A 27,161-nucleotide genomic window follows, 5' to 3' on the forward strand; every position below is an offset into this window, starting at 1 on the left:
GCCGCCTTCCGGCTCCGCCGCGACCCGGACGCGGAAGCCGGGCGGCGCCGCCACCCTCGGGGAGCCGGGCGGGCGTCCCGGCCGCAGGGGGACTGTCCCCGCTTCGGCTCACCGCTCGCCCGGGACGGGCGGGGGAGCGGCGGCGCCTGGCAGCGCTGGCTCAGCCCGCTCGGTGCGGGGAACACGGCGTCAGCAACAGGCGCGGACAGGGAGGCAGCGCTCCGCGGAGCTCTCGGTGAAGAGCGACGAGCTCATCTCGATGGTGGGAAGGGAGACCTCAAGCCGGTTTCTTACGTGACTTGGGGGCATGTGGTGGCCCGCCTGGCTGGCCGCCGGGCTGACGTGGGCCTGCGGGGCCGGGGCTGGGCGGCCGGCCCCGCTGTGCGCCTCCCGCGGGCTGTGCCGGGCGCCCCTGAGCCCCAACGCCTCGCACCCGCAGCTGGAGGCGGATCTCTGCGCGTGGGCCTTCTCCTCCGAAAGCCTCGTGGGTACGCTCTGCTCTGGCCCCGCGCTTCTGTGCGCCCTCCCGTGCTCTTCTGCTTGGGTTGTAGCAGCTCCTAAAGCAAGAACTAAGTGAAGACCCTGCATACACAGTCACAGAATCTTAAGGGTTGGCAGGAACCTTTGAAAGATCGTCCAGTCCAACCTCCCGGCCAGATATATTAGTAATGTATCATAACAGAGAGACGTGCAAGTCCCAATTCTGTATTAGTGCAAAATTGATCACCCAGCACCCGATTCGATGTACAGAAAGTGGTGCAGCTCTAGGGCATACAGAATTGCCTGTAATAATAAAGGTAATTTATACAACAATATTTCAGAAATAACTTCTTTGTGTGATGCAACTGTGTGTGAGCAGCGAGAAATAATTATCAGTCATAAATATTGTGGCAGCTGGCTATAACATGGTTTATCATTAGAGGTACTGAGAAACGTGGCTAAAGCTGCTTTCAGAGATGCCAACTAACTACCAGTTCTACAAGACAGGGTATGAGGTAGTGGGATTTTATAGTTAAGATTGTTGCAAGCACACAGTATCAGTCTAGTGTTTTAAAACAGTGGTTGTCCTCTGTTACCGTGGAGTGCGGAGATCTGAAGGAGGACTGAATCACATTTTGAGTATGTGAGTTATAGCTATAACAAGAATTGTATCATCTGATCCTTTCACTGCCTGTTTACTCAGAGAAGCCTTCAAGCTGGTTTCTTAGGTTACTTGGTGGTCATCGCTGCACACAGACTGTACATGACAGTTACTGGTGTGCAGTGGCTTTATCTGTGGCACTGCATCATGCTTTTCTGTCTCATGCAAATATCTTCTAGGGTTAGATATAAAACCACCCCGAGGCTGTTTAAGCACAGTTAATTGCATCTACACTTAAATATGATCTAGATCTTAAAACTAGCACACTCCACCGGCTTCTTAAACTACACAACTAATTCCTCTTCAAAAATCCCAAACAGAATCACATCTTGAATTGATCTGGGCTTGCTTTGTATGCAGGCTTAATATACATTGTAGTAAGGGGTCAGGGTTTAATTGTTTCTGAAGTATTTTTGTTGGATTTAAGAGGCAAGCTATTGAGAATGATATGATTCATTTTGCTTTGAAATATTTCATGTTTACAGATCCTTTTCCCATGGATGTGATCCAGGAAAATTACATCCGTAATGTGAGAAACTGCATTTTCTCAATTGTCTATCCTACGCCTTTTCAATCCAGAGTTCGTCTTGTAGCTGTTTCAAAGGTTAGTTACTATCTATTTGTTCTTCTCTAATTAGTAGAGATTCTTAATACATGTACTAAAACATGTCAGTATTCCTAGGCTATGAGAACATCAATATGCACCTTAAGCAAATAGAACATGTAAAACATATTGTGAAGTCTTTTCATAACAAAGTCTGTAGAGCAGACACATTGATTACCACTGAAAAATGTATCAGATCCAAGTACCATCCATGTTGTTTGTTTGTTTCTCCAGGAAGCTCTTGAAAATGTTCTGGATCTTGATATCTCTGTTAAGGAAACACCTGAGTTTCTTCAATTCGTCAGCGGTGGGAATGTGATCATTGGGTCAGTTCCGTTGGCCCATAGATATGGGGGTCATCAGGTAACTCTGGCACTCGTTCATCCAGGTGGAATTCTATGGCTTTTTTCATGTGAATTATGCCTTGCTAATACCTGTAAGTATATGAGTATATACCTGCAAGTATATGGACACTTAGGAACATGCTGGTTGTGGGTTTGTTCTTCATAAGGGGCTGCAGATGGAAGAGAGCTGTAATATTCTTCACAGTACCATGTCTGCTTTTTCTACTGCTGTTGATGGCAGGAACTAATTACCTTTTTAACTTCCACTAGCTGTGGAGTCTGCTTAGCACCCCTGCAGCCTGACAGGCTCTGATTCATGCTAGGTATCGTCAGCTCAGAGGAGTGAAGAAGACCTCACTGCAATGCCATGGTTGCTAAGAGTTAAGTTGGATTGAAATGGGGGAGATTGTTCATGGAAGAGAATGGTAGAATTGGATTTGTAATTTCCAATTAAAAGAAAACCCACAAGCTGTGTCAGCTCAAAGGCTCATTATACAAAAGAGACAGGGCTGTAGCTGCATGTTGTAGCTGGAAGGCAGAGGGGAAAAAAAGTGGGGATTACTGGCATTATTCTTTTCCTGTGGTTCATTATTGGTGTGATTGTGGAAATACAGCTTGAGGGCTCAATATCTTAATGACTACCTGAGCAAATGTGTCGTTATATTGTGGCAATCAAAGACAACCTACGTGTAATTTGTGCCGTTTCAAGCGTAACTGCTGTAAATGACCGAGGAAAATAACTTGATTTTTCACTTTTGTCAGTTTGGTAGCTGGGCAGGTCAGCTGGGTGATGGAAGAGCCCACTTGATTGGAGTGTATACAAACAGGTGTGACTTTCTTTAAGTGACCAATTCAACTCTGTATTCTATTTAGCTGATTGATGCAGGGCCAAGGGCTACGGTTAGAAATACTAATGGTATCTTTTTCAGGCACGGTGAGAGGTGGGAGCTACAGTTAAAAGGGTCAGGAAAGACCCCATACTCCAGGTAAGTTGCAGCTGATCTATGTGCAGCAAAACTGGATGTTTTCCTTTTGAAATTTGCTTTGGTTTTATAAGCTATTCTTTGTTTGTTCTCCATAGGAGTGGTGATGGAAGAGCTGTGCTTCGCTCTTCTGTGCGTGAATATTTGTGTAGTGAGGCCATGCACTATCTTGGAATCCCTACAAGCAGAGCTGTTAGGTATTTTTCTTTCCTTTTTCATGGCATCCTAACTTACAGGTGATTTTTGTGACAGAGCTTCACTGGGTATCAATAAAGCAGTTAGTTTCTAACACAATAGATTTTTCTTTCCATATGTATGCAAACAAAACAAAATTTATCTCTCCAGTTTTGTAGAGTCTTGAATGAAATTTTCCAGCAATAATGAGCTCCAGCAATTAATTCATTCACTAATTCATTGTTGTCTTAGGTATGCTTTAGAGTACTACTTTGTTTAAACACGATACTGTATACTGTCTGTCTATGAACAGCTGTTGTTCACTTGGAACACTGTCATGACTGAATTACCTTAATTTGAAATCTGGTTCCTTTTGTAAAGAAAGTAAAAAGTTGAACTGAGTGATTATGTCTGACACTAACCCTCCAGCTTTTATGCTACTGCAATCAAGAGTTTCTTCTCTTAAAAAACATTCATTTGTCCTCTCCCTCGTTGCTCACCAGAAGACTTGCAAAAACAGGAGGACTAGTTTCCTGCTCTGTAAATAACACTTATACCTTTAGTATATGTGGATAATCAGGGAGCCTCTTAATACATTTTACATGGTTAATAAGTGAGTCTTTTATTACACTAAAGATAAAGCATTTAGATGGGTTTTTTTCTAGAATTGAGCCAAGCAGAAAAATGATGCAAGTGGCTATTTCTGAGTTCTCATAGTTACCTAGTTGCAATTTTAAAGAGTGGTAGGAAAAATTGCCAGTCAGATGAATAGACCTTAATATTAGTGCGAGTACTGGATGTGGGTAATTGCTCTCAATCCCTTATTTGTACAAACATCTCTTGTGTAGAGAGGGACATTTCATAATAAAACAAATTCAAACGAATTCAGTTTGAACCAAAGGAGACTAATATGTTCACTCATTTGGATGATTTTGTCAGAATTAAGAAAAGGTCCCTTCCAACCCCTACATTCTATGATTCTATGAAAATGTCAAGATCATTTTGACATCCCTTGGGGCATCCCTTCTTTCTATTGTATCTAGTAACAGGACAAGGGGTAATGGGATGAAGCTGGAACACAAGAAGTTCCATTTAAACACAAGAAAAAAACTATTTCACTGCTCAGGTGAGGGAGCCCTAGCACAGGCTGCCCAGGGAGGGTGTGGAGTCTCCTTCCTTGGAGGTCTTCAAGACCCACCTGGATGCATTCCTGTGTGACCTGATCTAGGTGGACCTGCTGCTGTAGGGGGGTTGGACTGGATGATCTCTAAAGCTCCCTTCCAACCCCTACCATTCTGTGATTCTATTCTATGATTCTTTGGTGCTCCAAATAGTTTCACGTCTGTAGTCCAGCATTTCAGGCTTTGAAGAAAGTGAATGTTCTGCAGAAAAGGCCTGTACTTAGCTGCCACATGGCTAGATATCTGCATTTGCAAATCTCTCTTAGCATTCCTTCTGACACATTTTCTCCTTTGAAGTGCAGTGTTTGTAAATGACATTTTTGATGGTTTATTCACTGGTTTCACCTTGAGACTGTTGGCTTTTAAAGCAAAGCTTTGAATCTGCCGGAATATCAGCAGGAAAGCATCTGGCAAGGTTATAGCCCTTCTCTGCTGTCGTCTCAACAAATGGTTCAGTGCAAAAACAATATGAAATTACTTCTTAGCTATGCACAAATTCTATTGAGTACACACTGTGCTTTAGTTCTCTGCTGGTAAATTGGTTAAATGCCTGGCTTTTTTAACTGCCCTACAAGCTCTCCAGACTGTTTGCAAGCCTTTATTTAGAAAAAAATACAGCTGATATCCATATTCTTCCCAATGGGGAGCTGTTTTACTGGGGCTGCTGGGATGCCCTTACAGAGCTCTTGTCATCTCTTGGCAGAAGTATAGGGAAAAGCCTTACAGCTTATCCCAGAACACCCAGCAGCTTGGTTTGCTCTATTAATTTTACGTACTGTGTTCCCAATGGGGTGCTACAGTTTATGATTGTGCTTCCAGATAAAGAACACTTCTTCATATGGTACCACTTTAGTCACATACTGGGACTACCAGTGCTCAGTGTTACGCATTAGGTCAGAAAAGTGAGCCAATATGTGTAGTTTTCCGAGTTGCCCTTACTTGCAGAGGGCTTGATGTTGATGGAAAACAGCAAGCAGAGCACTTGGGAATGTCAAGTTCAGCCCTTAAGCTAGAGCCAAGGGTAGGGAGCACTCCTGTGAGTGCTGTTACAACTTCACTGGTCTAAGAGGAGTTCCAGTGCTCCCTTTCTTGTGGCTGAGTGTATGTCTGGTCTCCTGCTGCCTTCCCCCAAGTAATGATGCTGACCAACTACAGGGACCATTTAAAAACTATTTTTATATATAGTTTATAGGCAAGGTAGGTATCTTCATGTGTCTGCTCAGCTCTTCAGTGTTACACGTCCATTCACTTGTATTAGTAACTAACCAAACATTGGTGCCCCCATGGGTTTTTTGTCAGTAGTAAGAGAAGTGCTGGCATTTTGCAGTGGCATTTTGCAAGTGCAGGAATTTTGTAGAGAGCCTGCTACAGAGTTACATACTAAAAAGACTCTGACCCTTCTAGGAGAGGTGTGTTCAAAGCAATGGAATTCAGTAGCATTTTTATTCAGACTCCTGTCCCCTAGTGCACTGATGTGGACACAACATTTTATTAGTGTCCCCTGTTTTTGTCTTGAAGGATTAAAATCTCCCTCTTCCATCTCATTTACATCAGCACTCTTTGTACTTAGTCCTACAGACATACCTGCCATAAATGATTGTTTCCAAAAGAGTCTTTATTTGAGATAATGTCCTAATGTTGCTCACATTAGTACAGCTCCAGTGTTGGGAGCAGATTGATTTCTAGATATTTTTTCTCTCCTTCTGGAACAATTCAGTGGCTGGTTTTTGCAGCTGAGAACATTCAGTTTGGAGAGCTACTAGATATCTTTGTTTACTTTTGCTGAACTGGCAGTGTAATCCCAGTTGCTTTGGACAGAAAGGTTTCTACACGTTAACCTTAGGGGAATATGATGCCTTTGCATAGTTTGTGAGGATTGATTCCATTTTACTTCTCCTGAACTGAAGAGAAAATACAGCAAATGTACATATCTCATTTTGTAAAATGAATGTAAGTTTTGAAATCTTTTAGAGCAAGCCAAGTTGCTCCAAGCATTCACAAAGTTGTTCCAAGCATTCACAAATCTCACTATTGGGATAAACATTAATTATAGGATGTGCAGGATTTTAAGGCAAATGAAAGGAAGAGATTGCTTTTAAAAATCTAAGTACAAGCAGCAATGAAGAATTATAATGTGTCATCAAAACTGTGCCTTGTTTTTTTGGTGTTGATATTATTTGAAGAGTTCCTGATTGCTAAGGATCCCAGATCTGTACCCCGAGTTCCTCAGGCAACAGTTTTGGCTCATGTACAGCTGATGCAACGATTTGGTTTCTAATTTCTCTGTCCTAATTTCACTATTGTCCTCGGGGTAATTGTGATTTATTTAATGTTAACACCACATTCATCAATCACTGAGGTTCCAAATGAATGCAGTACTTTTTTTAAATGCAACTGCCTGCCCAAGAACAGTGTGAGAGATGGAAATTGGACACTATTGTACAAATACAATCTAATGAAGCTGGGTAAGCTTCAGCTTACTGTTTGCCTGTGTCATTTGTAAATACAAAGCTAGGCCAGCAAAAAGATAATTTTCTTTTTAATGAGAGAAATAAAGTGATATAAAATATGACTTGATCTTCATTGTAAATGATTTTTCCTGTTCATTTCTTGTTTGTTACAGCTTAGTTGTAAGCGATGATGACGTGTGGAGAGACCAGTTTTACAATGGAAATGTTAAGAAAGAAAGAGGTAATGAACACGTTTCAAAGAAGTATGTTGCAACACTGCAACTTAATTCTCCATTGCAAAAATTAACTTCAGTGTCATATATTTGATAAAAAGAATTAAATAGGCTTCATTTCATTTATTAAGACATAAAACGTCTCCTGAGGAAGTCAGCTGGAAACATATCTTAAAGAAATGAAGCCTTGTGCAAGGTTTGCTATGATTGGGGCATTTGTGTTGTAGGGATATAATTTTCATTTTCACTTGTCATTACAAAAATAATGCTGAAAAGTAGGGAAATTTCCCATTGTTCTGGCAGCAATTCTGGGATGGTGGGAATGTGGCTGTGGCTATGTCATTGCTTCCTTGTCTACCCTGCTCTGATAAGAGTGGGATGGCACAGCATGGGGAAATGTCTATGTAAGTTGATTCTTTGTTGCTAGTATCTCTGGATTAATTCTGGTATTAATGTGGTGCTGGAATTTTGTCTGTGTTTGCTGGCCAAATCCAGCTTTAACATGAAAATGGGTGTAGTAAACTAACATTCTACATATTCACCTGTCATGCGTTGAGCATACTTGCAAAAGTGCCAGTTTAACTATGCTTTCATACATTCTGTGTCTATAGAAACAACACATGATGGCTTTTGCTGGGGAGCTGTTTGATTTTGCTGATGCTGTGTTTATATCTAAACACATGTGTCTATATTTAAGGTGCAATAGTGCTACGTCTTGCCAAGTCATGGTTTCGTATCGGATCCCTAGAAATCTTAGCTCATTCTGGGGAACTGCACCTACAAAGGTTTGAATTTCATCTTTATAGTAACTGTATTATTTTCCTGAACAATCAAATGTATATTAGACTACATATATAGAGGTAGAACTGAGACATGCATTATTTAGAAAGGAAGATCGCATAGTTTAGAAAGATAACCCCCCATTTTTATACAGGCATGCACAAGATTTCACCTTGTAAGGGTAAAAACCTGAGATGGTTTTGAAGGCCTGGGTCTTGCAAAATGAGAAATCATAGAATCATAGAAGTTGGAAGGGACCTTTAGAGATCATCTAGTCCAACCCCCCTGCAGAAGCAGCTCCACCTAGATCAGGTCGCACAGGAACATGTCCAGGTGGGTCTTGAAGACCTCCAAGGAAGGAGCCTCTACAACCCCTCTGGGCAGCCTGTGCCAGGGCTCCCTCACTGAAACAGTGAAATAATTTTTTCTTATGTTTAAGTGGAACTTTTTGTGTTTCAGCTCCATCCCATTACCCCTTGTCCTGTAGCTACTATAGAAAAAAGGGATGTCCCAACCTCCTGACACCCACCCTTTAGATATTTATAAGTGTTAATAAGATCTCCCCTCAGTCTCCTCTTCTCCAGACTAAACAGCCCCAGTTCCCGCAGGCTTTCCTAATATGAAAGATGTTCCAGTCCCCTGATCATCTTGGTGGCCCTGCACTGGACTCTCTCCAGCAATTCCCTGTCCCTCTTGAGCTGAGGAGCCCAGAACCGGACACAGGACTCCAGATGAGGCCTCACCAGGGCAGAGTAGAGAGGGAGAAGAACCTCCCTTGACCTGCTGCCCACACTCTCCTTGATGCATCCCAGGATGCCATTGGCCTTCTTGGCCACGAGGGCACATTGCTGTCTCATATTTAGTTTGTTATCAACCAGGACTCCCAGGTCTCTCTCTGCAGAGCTGCTCTTCAGCAGTTCGACCCCCAGCCTGTACTGGTGCGTGAGGTTGTTCTTCCCCAGCTGCAGGACTCTGCACTTGTCCTTGTTGAACCTCATGAGGTTCCTCTCTGCCCAACCCTCAAGCCAGTTGAGATCCTGCTGAATGGCAGCACAGCCTCTGGTGAATCAGTCAGAAAGGTCTTATAGGTAAAATAGTTCTGTTAACTAAGCACGAGGGAGGAGCTGTTTGCTTTGGAAAGATTTGTAGACTTAAATTATGAGTTCCTACATTTCTTATAGTTGTCTGTAAGGCTAAATGAGCTGAGGTGTGAAATGGCTCACTAGTGTAAGTATCTTATATAAAAGTATGCTCTCCAGAAACATGCACAGTCCAGAGAAGTATACTAGATAAGAAATTATTGCACAGTTTTAAGCCTCTTAGAAATATTGTTTGTCAAGCAATTAGCATGACAAATTTTGAGCTCTCCTGCAAATACTTAAAAGTTGATCATTTCTCCTGAGGAGCAATAGAAATTGTTCTGGGTACTTAAAAGTGAGCAAGAGCTCATAGCAGCAGTTGTACATTGCAGTAACTGGTAATTGGATTTAACTTCCCACATCACACTAAGCTGTCTTTCTTTCCTTATTTTCGAAACCTCATGGCAGATTTTCATTGTGAAACTAAAAGGTTGAATTAAAGAATTGATTTTAAGTTTTGTTTCGGGGTTTGTTTCTTTGTTAAAAGTATTTTTGACCCCTTGGATGTAAGGAGTGTGTAAAGATCACTTCTACCAGGGCAAAATAGACAGCTCCTTCCTGCCTTTTTTGGACAGGCTCTCATAAAGAGTACTCAAGAGCAGGCCAAGGCTAGTGTGACAGGCTGTGCTTCCTACTCAGAGAAGGCCCTCCTGAAAGGGGATGTCCTGGAGCAACAGGCTAATATTCAGAGGCAGTTGATTGTCTACCCTTCTAAAAGTCAGGTTGTAATGTATGCTGATAAAATCATCACAGTTTGAGGAGAGTTCAGTGATTTGCTCCAACAATCTGATTTGAAGGTAAAATCTGATACTAGTGTTCAAAGCCACACAACCTTTGCCCAGATCCAGCCCTTGCCCAGGCTACCTGCCCCAGGTGTAGTGGTGCTTATAGCCTGCTGTGCCAGTAGTCCTGGCTGATTCCCACCACCAGAGAGCTCCTAAATGCCCTAAATACCAGAAGCTCTACTCTAAAACGTTAGATCTGCAAAGACATGCATTTGTGAGGCATTACAATTTGTCAAACATTGCCATTTTTAATGTATATATTTTCTGAGCCCATCTTTTAGGACTATGCAACATTAGTTTGAGAATGGCCAGTTACCATGGCCATTCTCAAACTAATGGCCTATTAGTTTGAGAATGGCCATGGTAAGGTATGGCCTACTTCATAAATGATTCTTTGTGAGACTTTTGATGTAGAATTATTTCTTGTAATCATATTCTCCTTTTTTTTTTGGTTATGAAAACTTTAACTGCTCTTACTTCATGCAAACATAGTTCCTGGTATGCCCTGGAAGCTTAGCAGGTGGGAATAATTTTAGCTCTACATGGTAGTCTCCAGTCATATTTATGACTGGAACCTTAGGTTTTATCTCTAAGAATTTGGAAGAATGTAATCCAAGACTCATTGGAAGAAATAGTCTTGAGTTTTTTGTCAACCAGAAGCAAGCTGTGGCTCAGCATTTATCTGTTTGAAAACAAGATGTTTGAACAATCAGTTCTAAGAAGAGTACCAGTCTTGTTTAAAGAATTCTGCCTCTCTTATTACAGAAGATTGCTGGACTTTATCATCCAGGAACATTTTCCATCAATAGCCATGAATAATTCAGATAGATATCTGGTAAGTTTTATTAAAAGTTGTTTTTATTTCCCACAAGTATGAGAGAGAACTTTTCCAAGTTTCAATATTTAAAAGATTTTAAAATTTGAAGTAAGATTCCAGGTTGTATTAGTGCAAGTTTGTTAATTCTCATCACTAAAACCTGTTTCTTGAAGTTCCTTCTCAAATACAAACTTTCTTCAGCACTTTTTATAATGGAAATGTTTATAGAGAAGCTTCTACTTTCTGTTATTTTCTTTTCTCCTACTGCTCAGGTTTTAAATGAGCAGTGCTCATGAAGCAAAGAACTATGTTTTTTCCTAGTGTAAATGTAGTATATATAGTATATACTAGTATATATACTAGAATATATAGTGTCTTTGTTTCTTTTTTTTTTGACTTTTAATTTCTTTTAGGGCATGCCTATGTACTTACTTAACTATAGTCTTTGCTAGATGATGGCACTGCCCAGTAACCTTATCTGGAATCACAGAATCTTAAGGGTTGGAAGGGACCTTGAAAGATCATCTGGTCCAACCCCCCTGCCAGAGCAGGACCTCCTAGAGTAGGTCACCCAGGAACTCATCCAGGTGGGGTTTGAATGTCTCCAGAGAAGGAGACTCCACAACCCATAATCATAGAATCATAGAATGGTAGGGGTTGGAAGGGACCTTTAGAGATCATCTAGTCCAACCCCCCTGCAGAAGCAGGGTCACCTAGATCAGGTTGCATAATGTGAATGTATGAGATATTTCTAAAGTGACTCAAATGTTTATGTTATTTATTGTATTCCATATTTTTGATTCAGAGGACTTGAAGTAAAAGATGTATTTGATTTTAGGAATTTTTCTCTACAGTCACATCAGAGACTGCCAATCTGATTGCATTGTGGATGTCTGTGGGGTTTGCACATGGTAAGCTGCATTAGATGGCATTGACCTTACAGGAGTAGCTCTTTACAGTCATATACTTAAAGATGGCTTTTATTTGTCTCTTTTGTCTCCAGTTCTTCTAACGTCTTTGCCTACAGCAGTATCTGTTATGCATATAGTAGACAAGTTTTTTTCATAAGAGTTAGGAGCACTTTCTGAGCTGTCTCACTGTGTCTGACAAGAAGCAAGAATATGGGAGCAAGAGTTCTCAGAATTGTTACGACAGCCTAATATACAAAGTCCCCGTATTGATGTCATGTACAAGTTTAATTGCTCTGAATTTGATGTGTCTACATAAAAACCCGACCTTTTATAATGTATAGGATAGAGTTCTGTCCACCTTTGTTTCAGATTTATCTTAAGAAAAATGAAATAGCAATGTCTTGCTAATACAGCACCTGGTCTACTTGCAAGGAAGCAGCTAATGACCTATTTGCAGGATGTAGTTTCAGTACAGTGTAGCACTGAAAGGAGAAGGCAACAGTGCCACCTGGGCATAGAGACCAGATGGAAAGCGAACACCTTCTCATTTTCACACTTAAAAAAGTCTTGCCAGGCCTAGAGTCAGAGAAAGAAGGTTCTTTTCCAGAGTGATTTCTGGAAGGTAACAGATCCAAAGTTCACTAGATTCAGTGGATCTATTTCACAGCCAGTTTTCTAGACACTACAGAGTTCTGGTGGAAGTTTAACTTTTGTTTCTTCTTTTTGTTTAATTGTAGGTGTGTGCAATACAGATAACTTCAGTTTATTATCCATAACAATAGATTATGGTCCTTTTGGATTTATGGACTCCTATGACCCGGGTGAGTGTAGCACTTGGTTTTAAATGTAATCTTAAAATTCTTTATATTAATTTCTGTAGTTTCTGTGAGCATGAAAACTCCTAGCAGAAGGCAAAAACTTTAGCAGAAAGGTCCCAAGCATGTGTATTGTTTGAAGAGTTTTAGGGAAAAAAAGGGTGTCAGAGGCCAGTTTTGTGGTACACTATTCAGGTTTCATTTCAAGTGCTGAAAGTGCAATGAAACATTGCTATTAAATCCATTTTCCTGAGAATATTCCCAGTTGAACTTCATCAACTGAACAGATGCTACAGCAGAAACCTAGAAGACTCAAAACTGCATATTGCTGTAAGCACAAATGGTATACAGTAACTGTAGACATCATGCTCTAGCTTTATAGCATATGTTGGAAGAAAACAAATCAAACCTACCCAGTCATAGCAATCTTTCTTGGAAAGTATTAACTCGTTCTGGGATTGATAGATACGGATCCAGTAAGGACGTAAATGCATGGTATTAGGTTATTGTTTAGAAGTTGCTTCTGAGTAAGCTTCAGGACCAGCAGTGGTTATCTCACTAGCCACTCCCCACTGCTGGGGGCTGGGGGAGAGGACTGGGAGAGCAAAGATGAGAAAAAGTGCATGGGTCAAGATAAAGACAGTGGAAAAATGAAGGGAAAAAACGGATTGGGAGCAACCAACAGTGATGCAAAGGCAATCACTCACCATTTCCCACTGGCAGACTGATGCCCAGTCAGTCCCCAAGCAACACCTGTCTTGGAAAAACTGTCCCAGTTTTATTACTGAGAGTGATACTATGTGGGTCTGGGATATCCCTCTGGTCTGTTGGGGTCAGCTGTCTTGGCTGTGTTCCCTCCCAGCCCCTTGCACGCCCCCAGCCTAAGTTGCTGAAGTTGCAGAGTGAGAACAGAAGATACCTTGGTACTGTGCAAGTACTACTCTGCAGTAGTGATAACTGGTGTGTTATCAACACTGTTCTAGTGAGAAGTCTAAAACACAGCACCATACAGGTTGCTATGATGAAAATGAACTCCATCTGAGCCAGAGTTAGTACACCCTACAACCAGATGAAATGCTTTAGAGTTAAAATTCAGATCTGAGCCAATCACCAGATCTGACAGATGTGTCACAGGTCTCTTCTTTAATGCTCCATTTGTTATCAACATCCTCTGAGGACTCAGGCACCGCACTGTGTGCATGGATCAGCTTAGCTGCATTAGATGGGAGCAAGGGATTCATGTTACGTCCATTCGGAGACTGGGGCCGTAGATAGCACACATTTTGCTTCTGGATTCCTGTAACTTGCATGACAGATATTTATTATCTCACAGAGAATGGATTTGCATCCTGGAATGCTTTAGCCTTAATTATTATGTGAATACTTAAAGCTTACTTGTACAACTGAAATAAACCTTGCTTAGGTGGCCTAGTTATTTAAATACATGCTTATACATGTTACTTTTCAAAAGAATACTTACAGGTCTTGAATCTGATTGTGGAGTTGTTTGCTTAGTCTGTGTGCTAAATAGTAATAGTATATTTATTAAAGACAATCAATAAGGCATTGTTTTTAGTGTAAAAACTGTTGTTTTGAGTTTAGACATTTGGATTTCTTTGGTATCTTCAAGTAGGAAAATGTCACTTGTGACATGTGGTAAGGATGTGGCATCCTGTGAAGGATGCATTCCTTAGATTTGCAAATAATAGATCTTGAGTTAATTCCCAGTAATAAGTATCCTCCTGATCTGATTTGAAATATTCAGTAACTTTAGGGCTTTTGTTAATATACTCACTGTGTAAGTATAAAAATTAATGCACTTAAATATTTAAACATTGATTGTTTATTGTAATTACTCTGTTGTGGAAAAGTCATGTTTTGTTTGAAACAGATTTTGTTCCAAACACATCTGATGATGAAAGGAGGTATAGAATAGGAAACCAGGCAAATGTTGGGCTGTTTAATCTGAACAAGCTGTTACAAGCCCTAAAACCTTTATTGGATCCCAGGCAAAAGCAGCTGTAAGTAATCCTTAAAATATCTTAATGCTAAAGAACTAGTGAGATGAGAGACCCTTTAGTTACCATATGCACAGGAAAGAAAGGGATTAGCTTTTAAAATACTTCTTTTTTTCTCTAAATGGAAATTAGAGAATAATTCTGGGCAGAATAAGGCTGGAGGGAGGGGAGAAAGGTTTTCATGGCTCATAAACAATAGCAAAATGTGACTGGAAGGGGGAACTAGGTGTTATGTGGTTCATTCTCCTTTTACTAAGGTAGGACCTTTGCCTCTGGTTTTGTATTCTAAGTTTGTCCAGCTTGTTCTTTAAGATGCTTACATATAAATACCATACATCCTCCTGAAGTAATGAGGTAGTACTTTAGTATCCAATTGTAAAGATTCCTAATATGAATCTTCTTTTGTTTGGTTTTAAACTCATGGCTTCTTACTCAGTATGAAAGCAAAGAGCATTGTGCTTTTTCTTCTGTGTGGCAGCTACTTGTGTGTTTGAAGCCTGTTAAAATGTTTCCCCTCACTCTTTTTCCCACTACAGGTCCCAGTTGATTCAGAATATCAATGTTTGTGAGATATCAGGCAGAATAAGTTTTCATTGTGTAGTGTACAGTAGGATTGTAGCCACAGTAGTATTTTAGTTGCATAGAATTTGCCATTTCTTTTGTCTTTGCAGAGCTTCCCAGATTTTGGAGGGGTATGCTGAACACTATCACAGCCGGTATGCAGCCCTAGAGCTCAAACCTTCCAATCATCATACTATAAACTATGCTGTATAACAATTTCCTTACTTCTTCACTATTTTCAGTTTCACAGAACTATTCAAAGCAAAATTGGGTCTTCTTGGGGAGAATGAGGATGATAACTATTTGATTGCTTTCCTCCTAAAAGTGAGTTTGCTTTGCTGGTTTTGCTGGGAAACATCTGAATGGATACCCCAGGCTTGAAAAAAGCTGACAGAAGTATCTTTACTTCACTAGCTTATGGAAGATACAAAGGCTGATTTTACAATGACGTTTCGACAGCTCAGTGACATTACTGAAGAGCAATTAAAAGAGCTCCATATTCCTGAGGTATTAATACAAGCACTCAATTTTACAAATGCTTAATATAAAATGAGTAAATCAAGTTGGATATAACTTTGATATAATAGAGGATGTCTCAAGCCATGATTTGTCTGGGAAATGTATCGCTGTAGCATTATTATGGGACAGGGAGACTAATATATCTGTATCCTGCCACCACTCCATGTAAAGCCTGCATCTGGTAACAAAGGATACATTACAAAGAGTGTTAATGAATATGCATTAATGAAGAGTGCTGAAGTCAGATTTGCAGCCTCTGGTGCAGGTCCAATAGGAATAGTCAGAAATATTCATATGCAGGTGGGAATGTGATTTTCTTCACATTTAAGATGGGTCTGCCAGGAAGAACTTTCCTCTCCTTTTTGGTTTTGTAAGACACAGGTGAAGTTGGACAGGGTTGATAAGGAAAATTTCAGCCTTGTGTCAATCACTCTTCCTAACATGGTTTTACCAGGTGGCCTAAACCTCAGGCCCATCAGCTTGTCTTTGTACCTAGTGATAAGTAAGATCCCATCTCATCTTGCTAGAATCTCAGCCCATAGTGGCTTCTCATCTTCCTTGGGCAAGAGACTGGCTCTAAATGTAACTTCAGGTATAAGAATACATTTTATTGTGTCCTGCTCAGCCTGCTATTGCAATCCTGTGTTGCTGCAAACTGAGGCTAACCTTAATCTCCAGGACCAAGTATAACCATAAAAGAGAGAATGAACATCAAGAGCTAAACTTCTTTAGAAGTGGAAATGTAGCTGAAATGTTTAACTGGAGTGAGATGCTCAGCAAGAAACAGCTGGATAAACATGCAGAGAGGAAGTTCTGAAAGGAAAGCCAAGTACCTGATCTGGAAAGAGAAGCACAAAGCCTTCTTGCGAGAGCCAAAAGAATTTCTTTCTTGAATACAATGCCCTTTCCATGTGAGGAATACTATTTGCTTTGCCTGGGAAACTTCATTACCTTTCCCTAACTTCTGATTTATTTCTCTTTGTCTTTGAATCTAATTTAAAATGAGAGCAGGTGGACTTAGGGGCTTGTTTTAGGGAGCAGAATTTATGTAACACATAGAATGAAAGCGAGGAGTTGTTTCTTTTTCTAGTTGTGTCCTAAATAATTGACCAAATCTTCTCTTTTTCCTGTTTTTCTTCTGTTAACTAAGAGGTCTGGCCTGACCTTTCCTATGAGCTTGAAGCCATTAAAAGCCACAAAGTTGAGATTTTCTAGTGATAAACAACAAAATTGCAAAGAGTTGTAGCTTTGGAATGAATCATTTGTTCAGAGAAAGTGATAAGAGGATGGGTACGTTTGTAAGATAAGGTATTTTTGTCATAGAATACAAGGGATTTTTCCACTTCTTAGTGGCCTGCATGCAATAGGAAGAATGGAAGCCACTCTCATGCAGTGTGGACTGCTGGACTGCTGCAGTAGTGGCATTTATGGCAACTCCGTCTCCCCTCCTTTGAAGGTGCAGGCTGAGGAACTGACAATCATGGTGTAGTTGTGACGCTGCTACTACACTTATTGTCATTTCCAGCCTTCACCTTTGTTTTTTCTGCACAATGAAATAGTTTAACCCACAAGTTCTGAGTCCCAAAACTGATGTGGTAAAGCAGGTACAATTTTATACTGGTAAAAAGGTGCATTTTGAAGTCTATTTTAATGTAATATTTGCTAAAGAAATTTCACCTGCAGTTTATTCACACCCTGATGCTTTGTCAGCACCAAAGTGAGTTCTCATGTTGGTTTATGTATGGCATTTTTGTCAGCTGCACACTAAAATTGACTTAAAAATACCAGAATCTTTTGGGAACACTGCAGGCATCCTTACTTTTAGTATTAACTGAGAACACTCTGAAATTCCTCCTAAAGCAGCTTAACCCTGCACATCATTGAACAAATGCCAGGCCTGGACACTCACCTGTTGTCCACCTGCCTGGCCCCTAGCTCTTACTTACTTCTGTAATTGTAACTAGTTTTTATACTCAGATGTGCTTTTCATTATATTTTTTTTTACTCCTGTTCCTTTTAAAAACACAGATGTGATCAAAACTTTGTTTTGTTCTTGCTTTTAATTGCCCTTATTTAACTTTTGCACATTTGTTTTCTTGCTTTGTCTATCTACTGCTCACCCCCTTTTATCTATATCTATTTATTTCTAAACTATTCCTTCTCTGAAGCTGATTTTTTGTCTGTGAGCTTTGGCTGCTTTCTCTCAACTGAGCAATATGAAGCAACAGTTAGCTCAGTGTAGTCAGCCAGGAAAGCCTAGTTTGTGATTGCTGTGCAGCACTGAAGGCAGTAACTCCAAGCTCTGGTTTCTTTTTTTTTCCCCTTTCCACTTCTTCCTCTTCTACTGTTTCTATTCATTTTCCTCAGTCTTCTCCTAGCCCTGCAGCCTTAAGTTTCCCTCTTTCTTCACACCTTATTTTTCTTTATTAATATATTTTCCTTATTCCTTAATTTTGGGAGGGAAAAAAAAGTCTCTACAAATAGATCTGGTCTATGTACAAAGCTCAGAACACAGTAAAGCTTGTAGTTATGTAGTCTAAAAAATGGAAGAGGTCAGACTACAAGCCAAGAAAATATAGGGGTGAAATGGAGGTGTTTAGACAGAATTTGCCCTAACAGGAGTATCATGCTAGCAAAAAGAAATATTTAAAAGCAGAGGATGAGGCATTAGTAGAGTTCTGAGGGAGAAAAAAAAATCCTTGAAGGGTCATCATACATTTCCTTCACATGCTATTAATATTTATTTGCTCATTTACTTACTTTGGTTTTGGTTTTTATCTGTCATTAACTGTTTCTTTCTCTTTAGGAGTTCTGGGCTCTTCAGGATCTGAGTAAACACAAGTTATTTTCAGAATGGGTTACTATGTACCTCTTGAGATTAAGTTGGTGAGTCTGACACAGTTTCAAATGTAAAATAACACCAAGTGTGTGTTTGCCAGAAGCAGACAACTTCAGTCCATAATGGTTTGCCATAATCTTTAGTAGATCTGGTAAACTGTCTTAAACATGGTTTAATATGGTTTTTTTTGGCTTTATGGTTCTACATTGTGCTAGATTCAATAACAATTACTATTGCAGTTCTGGTTTAACACACAGGTACATTAAAATGACATAGGAGGGGGAGGCTGCATTTGTTGTCTTTCATTGAGCAACTGATCAGATGCCTTTGCTTAATAAAAATACCACTCTTACAGATTCAGTCTAAGAATCTGAAAGTCAGGCTTTGCAAATGCATAGGACTGAACAGTGTTTCATTACTGGCAATACAGATATTTTTTTACTATGTAATAATAGAGCTTTAGGGTGACAAGGGGTGGAAGTTGAGCAGTTGTGAATACCCATAATGTGTTTGAAAACAGCTGGCATTGCAGAGGTAGGGACATGAACGTTAGAACTTCCTACCAATTCCTTTGTCTTAAATCTTAGTCATGTATGTTATGAATGGCTGCTAGTAGTGAAAAGAAGTACATATCAGGTACTTGGAAATTTTAGTCTGTAAATACAATTCTTAGGAGGAAAAAAATCAATACAAGCTACAAAACTTATTAGAAAGTGTGTAATCTTTTCCAAGTCTAGTCATTCTTAGAGAGTCACACTTGCTTCCACTGAACACAAATGCAGAACACTCCATGATTTTAATGAGAGTCAAAGAAAATGGTTCTTAAAATAAATAAGTATAACCCTCATTAGCTGAAGCACTTTCTTTTTTCTTCTTTTGGTTTGTTTTTCATGTATAGTAACAAGGGTGATTCAGACACCAAGAGAAGAGCAAGAATGACAGGTGAGTAAAACAACCCAAAGGAATTCATATGCTTGGAGATGGCAGCTATCTATTTATGTAGGTTTCTTCAGTGGTAGTTATTCTTCCTTTTGAAAAGAACTAAATTGTTCTGGTTTTCTAAAGTGGAGAAACTCTCCTTATGCTCCTGCAAATCTCATAATGCTGGGCAGTCACTGTGGCTGTGTCTGGTTTCACTCAGTCATGTGATTAGAATCTAGCCACGTGCCTATAGTTAGACTTGTGAATACATATATATATTTATACTTTTTCTATAAGCTAATGATCAGATGTTCCTTGGCTATGATGAGGTGCTTTTCCTCTTTAGGGATCCTCCTTTTTCTCTCCTTAAAAAAAACAAACCCAAAACATTAAAAGACCTCCTGAATTTAATTGTCTGCATTTGTGAGGAAATTGGTCTGGCCCAAATACCTGTTGTGAATAGTTGTAGTCATCTCAGCTGACTAAGGCCTAGAAGAGTGAGATCATGGAAGTGCACCACAATTACTAGACCAAGTTACTTTTGTTTTAACCCCTTTTTTGACAATATCTCTTTGGGGACAGGAGATGCCAGGCCTCTAGCTTGTTCTATGCTTTGATGCCTTTTTTCCCTTTTGATTTCCTTTAAGGGATAAGAATTACTGGCCCATGGGAATATAGTTGTCGGCATCTCATCATGTCTCAAGTGGGGCTTCACCTTAGTGTCTTGAAAGGGTGGACATGCTCTGGCTGCTCCCCAGATTGGAACTCTTCATTGCAAAGTAGGGTGCCCCCTGTAAAGGCCTCTAGGATTTGATTTCCTTGTGAGAGATGCCTTTCTTCTTCTGCTATTTCTGCTTCTCCTGGATGCAAGCAACATCTTTTCCTTGATCCATACTTCCTTCCTTTAGTCATCTGTGAATCTGTCTCCACTGCTGGTGAACCCTTGCTAACAGGAAGGATTCTGGTAGGCGTCCTGTACTGGCTCAATGGACTAAGATTTATCTGAGTGTTCAAATATGTCCATATGCTTTCTAGGTGTGATAAAGAATCCAGGTTTCTGAAAAGCATCTGCTTTTCTTTTTTCAGCCCCTGGAGAAAAAAATTCCTTACTTGTAAAAGGATTATCTAGTCATAAAAGGAAGGTACTTTCATTCTCCAAATTGTTCTAATCACAAAGTGGTGGAGGTACTGCATTTAGCTGTCTGTCACAGCAGCAACAGTGGATAGGAAAAGCTGAGAATTACTGAGGGAAGGATTTTGTGGGTCTGCAGTGAACTGTGGTAAATTTGTGAAATTTGCCTCTAAAAGACAAGGAGCAACTGAAAATCTCTGGATAAAAGGGAGTGAAAGAAATGGAGGAGCCAGTTTGATTTGATTTGAGGTATTCTGCACTTGGGTGCTCTGCTGCTGCAAAGGGTGTTTTGTTCTCATTTCTAACAGAAATGGGTGTGATCTTGTTAGGTATTGATTGGCCACTTTCTTCAAAAGCTTTAATTGATGCAGTAGGAAAATGGCAGGTGATAGCATTGAGTTGCAGTAATAGGGTAGTAAAAACTCCACAGGGCACAATGATCACGTTTGCATCCACATTTTCTAATCAAGGCTCCATCTGTTTTTGAGAGCACTTCTTAAAATTTGACATGCATTTTTAGAAAGTTAATATAAAAACAGTTACAAGAAGAAAGATTTGGTTTATTATCTGTATTTAGGTAGGTTTAAGAAGCTTCAGCTGTGGGGCTTTGAGGCTCTTAGCTCAAAAATGTTTTGAGGTTTTGACTTCTCCTGTTTTCCTGAGCTAAGATTTAAGGCTGACAAGTGTCTAAATGCACTTATTTTTCTGACTTTCAAATCTGCTTTAGGAGAAGGTTATGCCATTCTGAATTTTCATTCCAAATCAGAAAAAGATCTTAGTTGGTAGATCATCACCTGCAAAGCAGTATTGTGGTTTTCTACACAACTCAGAGGCTCATAAACTACAGGAGACAGACAGAACATGGCAAAAGTTTCCCATCCAGGACTACCCTTGTGTTAGTGGTCTCTGTTTTGATAGCAGTCCAAAACTTGATATGCAGAGGCTCAGAGCACAATTAATTTTCTTCCATATAACCAGTCATCACAATGTATTCATACAGCAGAGCTGGCAGATATTCCCAACAGCCTGAGGTAAATTTGTTATTGTTTCATTTTCCTTTTCAAATAAACTATGCTAGTTTTTGCTAGCTTCTCTGTACTACAGCATGACTGAAGTTTCATACAGTTCTGTTGTTGTTCTCACGTTTAAACAGATCTTTTCATTTTTCATTTGCTTGTAGCAGCTGTTCCTTGTCAATACAACATGCAGCACAAGTCTGGCTCAGCTCATTTTTACCCAGCATTTTGTGTTGAAAGACAAAACTGTCAGGGCTTATCATGGAATCATAGAATGGTAGGGGTTGGAAGGGACCTTTAGAGATTATCTAGTCCAACCCCCCTACAGGAGCAGGTTCACCTAGATCAGGTTGCATAGGAGCACGTCCAGGTGGGTCTTGAAGACCTCCAAGGATGGAGACTCCACAACCCCTCTGGGCAGCCTGTGCCAGGGCTCCCTCACCTCAACAATGAAAGAGTTTTTTCTTATGTTTAAGTGGAACTTTTTGTGTTCCAGCTTCATCCCATTACCCCTTGTCCTGTTGCTAGCTACTATAGAAAAAAGGGATGTCTCAACCTCCTGACACTCACCATTTAGATGTTTGTAAATATTAATAAGATCCCCCCTCAGTCTCCTCTTCTCCAGACTAAACAGCCCCAGTTCCCGCAGCCTTTCCTCGTAGGCTTGTTAGATTTTTTTTAAATATGGCTTGGTAAGTCTCGCTAAATTTGTTATTGTTGTCTTTAGTATTGACTGACCTTGAATACATTGCCATTATCACCTCACTATTCATCACCTTTTCCTCATCATTAGTAAGTCTAGTAAAACATCTCGTGTTCCAAAGTACATAACCTAGAAGCATTTCAAGGTGGATAACTTATTCTATAACTTTATTATATCTCTCTTAATATAGTTTTTAGTCCTTAGTAATGCTTTATCTTAATGCAGCCTCAACATAGATCCTTAGGGTTGATCAAAAAGTTTTGACAATCCATATCCCCATACAGTCTATCATTGTATTTCTTTATAAAAGAAACATGTAAAAACAATACTGTAGACCAGATCAGAAAATGCTCATAAGGGCACAAAATTTCTTCTTCTTTATCCTTTTCTTATCTGTCTCGTCTTATTCTCTTGCAATTAACTTGACATTTGTGTTAATTACAGATATTTTTAATGCCACTGTGAAACTTGTCAATTTGCAATTGTCAAGAATATATTTCTGGGACAAATATTCTCCTGCTAATGAGTCATGCTTTAATGTAAATTCTCATTTTTTCTGTATGAGTCATATGTTAACTTTTCCACCTTTAAAATGTTCTTTTTATATTAGTATCACACTTCATTATTGAAACCCCGTTTACTGGCTGAAATCAAATACTTGGCCTGAGTAACTTACTTTGCCAAATGAGAAAACTTGGGTTTTAGCAGTTAGGGCAGGGTGTTGTTATGATTATGTAGAAGTTATCAGGGTTTCAAATAGCCAGTTGTATTTATTCACTTTTGTTTAATAAATGTAAGTACATACAGAACTGTGGTACTGTGAAAAGGAATCATGTCTGTATCTGGATGGATTGCATCTCAGTCTTCTGTATCTGGATGGATTGCATGTCAGTCTTCATTCTCAGGGAGGTCAGCACCAGGATGTCGTGCTGGAAAGTTGTTCTGTCACTTGGGCAGCTTTTATAAAGGAGGGAGTGGCATTGCCACCTGAGATGCTTCTGGTGTCAGCCCATTTTGTAAGAGAGCTTCCCCTCCTCTCTTCCAGCAGGAACTTAAGTGGTCAGCACTTATAGCATAGAGTGATTTTGTTTGTCCTTTACTCATCAAAATAACCTAAAGATCCTTTGTGTAATGCTGCTGTATGTCAAATCCTGTGGTTTAAAATGGCCATCATTCAGCTCCAAAGCTGAAGAATTTAGTTGTATTATTATACATAAAATAATCATACAAGTGTTATTTCACTGGGCACTGATGGCTTCAGTAAATCCTAGTGTGTTTGTTGGTTAAATGGTGCTTTTTAGCAGCAATGCTTACTACAGAGAGGTCTGTTCACTGGACAAAGCAGTAGATCTGTATGAATAAAGTCCTGTAATTATTTGAGCACAGAACATTAGGAGGAGCCAATCATAACTTGTCTCAAACACATCAATTGTCTTGGTAGTCAGCTAGGATAAACGAGTTCTGTTTGCAGGCTGAAGCAGCAGTACAAAGAGATGCAAGAACAGAGTCAACAGGGAAATGGAAATAGATTAAGTACCTTTTATCCAAAGTGTTGTTTCTGATTATCCCTCTATTAATATAACTAATTATTTGTAAATACAATGATGTCATAACTTGTTGATTAGAAGAACTGAGTTAAGGGAAATTTGATTTTGACGAATACTCTGCCTTCTTTCATATCCTCTTTCAAATATGCTGTAAAGGTATTTGTAAGAGTATTTTATAACTCCACATGGATTTTTGGAAAGAATGTTATTACATAAAAGTAATGCTTATTCATAGAAAACCTCCTGGGACATCAATGGAAAGGGAAAGAACAGATGAAGTTTGTGTATGTCCATAAATCACAGGCTTTTGGTTTCAAGTCAGTGGGTGAAATGCCTCTGGTATCACTAATTAATCTCTTTGTGTCATAATGAGCTACTGACTTTGGAAAAAATACAGACCAAAGTCAAATTAAGACAAAATGCAAGCTTGAAATGTTTGTTACAATTAATCTGTAACATTGTTTTGATCATTAATTAAAGGGAAAGCTTTCTGAAGGGAATCGTGGGCTGTAATTGCAGAGCAAAAATGAGAGTTGTGTTGACAATTATCTGCTAAAAAATTGATAATAAAAGCCATGTGTGCTTATGAGACTTGCCCTTGGCACAGTGTGACAGAACTCCTTTTATGAGTTGTCAGTTGCTGTCCTGTAATTGCATCCTGGTTGACTAATTCAGCAGTCTCATTTTCAATGTCCCTACCATCTCTCTACCACTAGTGAGCCATAATGTTCCTGTGTGACCTGATCTAGGTTGACCTGCTTCTGCAGGGGGGTTGGACTAGATGATGTGTAAAAGTCCCTTCCAACCCTACCATTCTGTGTTTCTCTGATAATCAACCTGGAACCTGCCAGAGAAGCAGTGCAGCTGACATGGGTGTTTCCATAAAGAAATAGCAGGCAGTTGTGGGAAAAAAGGGGAACCTCCCCCTGCCCCCACCAGGAAATTAAAAGGAAAATTGCTAAAAAATACAGCAGTGTTAAAGGTTTTTATAGCTAAACTTTTGATATGTGTTATAGAAGAAGGAATACCTAAGGACAGGCTTTTAAAATTAAGTAATACAACACTCATTTTTATGATCTCCAGGAATACATTGCAGCATTTTAATACGCTTTCCAACAATGTGGCAGGAACCCAGGCCGTGGTCGGCTCCTCACATTTGAAGTCTGTTGTTCATAACAGGAAATCCTTTGTGTATCAAGGTGATGCTCTATACTACTCTATTTTTCTCATGAAAATAAATTGATTGATTGATTCCTTTTCCTTTTTATTCATTTTTTTTCCTTGATCTGCAAATGAAACCTTCTTGAAGATGTCAGTGACACGTTTCAATGACTGTATTTTCCCTTTGTTGAATACATCTAACTAAATTTATTATGATTGACTTTTGGTTTCAGCTGTTAATCCTAGATACATCCTTAGGAACTGGATGGCAGAATCAGCAGTGCAAAAAGCTAATTGGAATGATTTCTCAGAGGTAAAATTCTTTCTTTCTTTCTTGACATGTTTATTAAGAATTAGCATAATTGTTAATGAAACATTTGTTGCCTTTTCACTTTGAACCTATACTATATTTTGACCAACATTGTACTATAATACCAATCACCATTTAAAATATTAGCTAAATTATTAATAGGATTAATTATAACATAATAAATAGTAGCTACTATGTACTAATAATAGTAAGCAACTCAAGTTATAGTTTCTGGAGCCAGGAAGGTGCATTATTGGAACTGGCTGAAACTTTTTCACTTGCAGGAAAACATTTTGTATAAAAACTTACCCGTTTTAATTGCTCTCAGGTCCGTCTCCTACAGCAGATTTTAGAAGATCCCTTCCAGAGCCAGCAGGCTGCAGAGAAAGCAGGCTACTCCCTGCGCCCCCCAGCTTGGGCCAAGGACCTTAAAGTAAGCTGTTCATCCTGAGAGAAATTTGAACAAGCAAGAAAATCAAGGTCAAAGCTGAGGCCTTCAAACAGGATTCATGGATCAAGCCACTGGAGCTTCTCTTCCTTATACTTTGTGGACTGGAATCTGCTACTCTGGTAGGCAAGACAAGGTCTTGACAAACCTTATAAAGTCTAAAGATGAAAGGAACACACCACTGTGTATGGCTGCATCAGCAAATTATATTGGTATCTATACCTCTGCCCTTCACATTCAGCCAGGCATTAATTTGAGTCCAAATATTTAAGTTCTGCCAAACTGTCACACTTAAACTCAGAATTCGTGGCTGATGAGGAAGGGGTCTCAATAACTGTAAATGGCTAATCAATTTAAAATCCATCTAAGCTAGTTTTAATTGTATAGTATTTTGATGAATGTTCTCCTTGCTGTTACAGACCCTTCAACTGTATTTGTATTCTGAAGACATAAATGTTCTTAAGTCTTTGTTACAGAGTTGGAACACAGGATCATTGTGCATTTTGACCTTGCCACCTCTTCTCTTTTTGATCTTGTTTTGTCCCAGTAAACTGACAACAAAGATTTAAAGGAAATTCAATTAAATAGTGAGCAAAGATGTGTGTCTTGGGAGTGACTTGCCCCAAACTAAATTTTGGTGTCTTTGCTGGTGTCAGGTGCCTGTCAAGCCTTGCCCACTGCTCTTTGAAAGTGTATCTGTTGATAGTAGTTGAAAGACTGTTGGTGCAGGGATATAAAGCCTCAGGAAATTTTCACTGGCTGGACATGGAAAATGACTTTCATGGAAGTATGTCACTACATATGTACTCAGGTCAATACACCTTTTGCCTTCAGAAACCTGGTGCTGTAAGGGACTATCAAAAGTCTTGCAGTGAAAGTACTTAAAATTCAACTGAAGCTGTTAGACAGGAGTCCTTTAACAGAAAGAGACTATTCTTTGAGTCCCAAGTCGTGTTATTTATCCTTGTTTGATACTTCAGTTCCACATCACAAAACTTATTGTATAATTCAGTTAAAATGAATACATAAGCAATCAGGTGCAATGTTAAGCTAGAAAATTTACAGCAAAAACCACTTAACTGGGGGGCTTTCCTACTTGATGTTACCTCATCTCTTCCCAAATCCAAAATGGATCGGTTCAGAATCTCCAAATGTCTTGAGTGCCTCTTGATTTGGAAATAGAGGCTATGAAGTGGCATAATGAGCATTTCACAAATCTAAGGTAAGAGGAGTGGACTGCTGGGGGCTCTGTGCAAGCCCTTCAGCAGAGGGCTGCACTCCCAGCCTATTGAAACACTGGTGTTGATGTGTTACTCTTGGGCCCTGGTTCCCGTGACACAAAAGAGCTGAACTAAGCATCTGGTAGGGTTTAATTTTTTGTGTGGGCTGTTTTTTTGTGGGTTTTTTGTGCTGCCTGTACACCTTTAGCCCATGGAGTAATTGCATAAATATAAAGCAGTTTTGAATTGAGTTCTTCTTCAAAGTGTTCTAGAAGTGTTCAGTCTTGTTAGTAACAGCAGCAAACACAGCTCTGCTTCACCCTAGTCACAGGTAGCACAAGCCTTCAGCATCACTGTATAAACCCAGATCATCCCACATGGGAAGTGTTTTACAAGCAGTGCTATGTAC

The 27,161-nt window shown here is 39.6% G+C and overlaps 1 protein-coding gene across 1 annotated transcript; it reads left to right on the forward strand.

Moving 5' to 3' along the window:
* The first annotated feature begins 72 nt into the window (after positions 1-72).
* Positions 73-26,960, forward strand: LOC104552049 (protein adenylyltransferase SelO). Its single transcript, XM_061996566.1, has 19 exons — positions 73-488; positions 1,627-1,745; positions 1,980-2,108; positions 2,852-2,916; positions 3,019-3,075; positions 3,171-3,269; positions 7,051-7,118; positions 7,808-7,895; positions 10,580-10,649; positions 11,470-11,542; positions 12,280-12,363; positions 14,249-14,378; positions 15,047-15,091; positions 15,179-15,260; positions 15,351-15,443; positions 18,262-18,341; positions 19,193-19,236; positions 25,008-25,087; positions 25,413-26,960. Exons 1-19 carry the CDS (start codon positions 308-310, stop codon positions 25,533-25,535), a joined length of 1,710 nt encoding a protein of 569 aa, XP_061852550.1. The 5' UTR covers positions 73-307; the 3' UTR covers positions 25,536-26,960.
* Positions 26,961-27,161: the final 201 nt, after the last annotated feature.

This window comes from Colius striatus, chromosome 5, assembly GCF_028858725.1.
Source record: "Colius striatus isolate bColStr4 chromosome 5, bColStr4.1.hap1, whole genome shotgun sequence".
NCBI classification, from domain to species: Eukaryota; Metazoa; Chordata; class Aves; order Coliiformes; family Coliidae; genus Colius; species Colius striatus.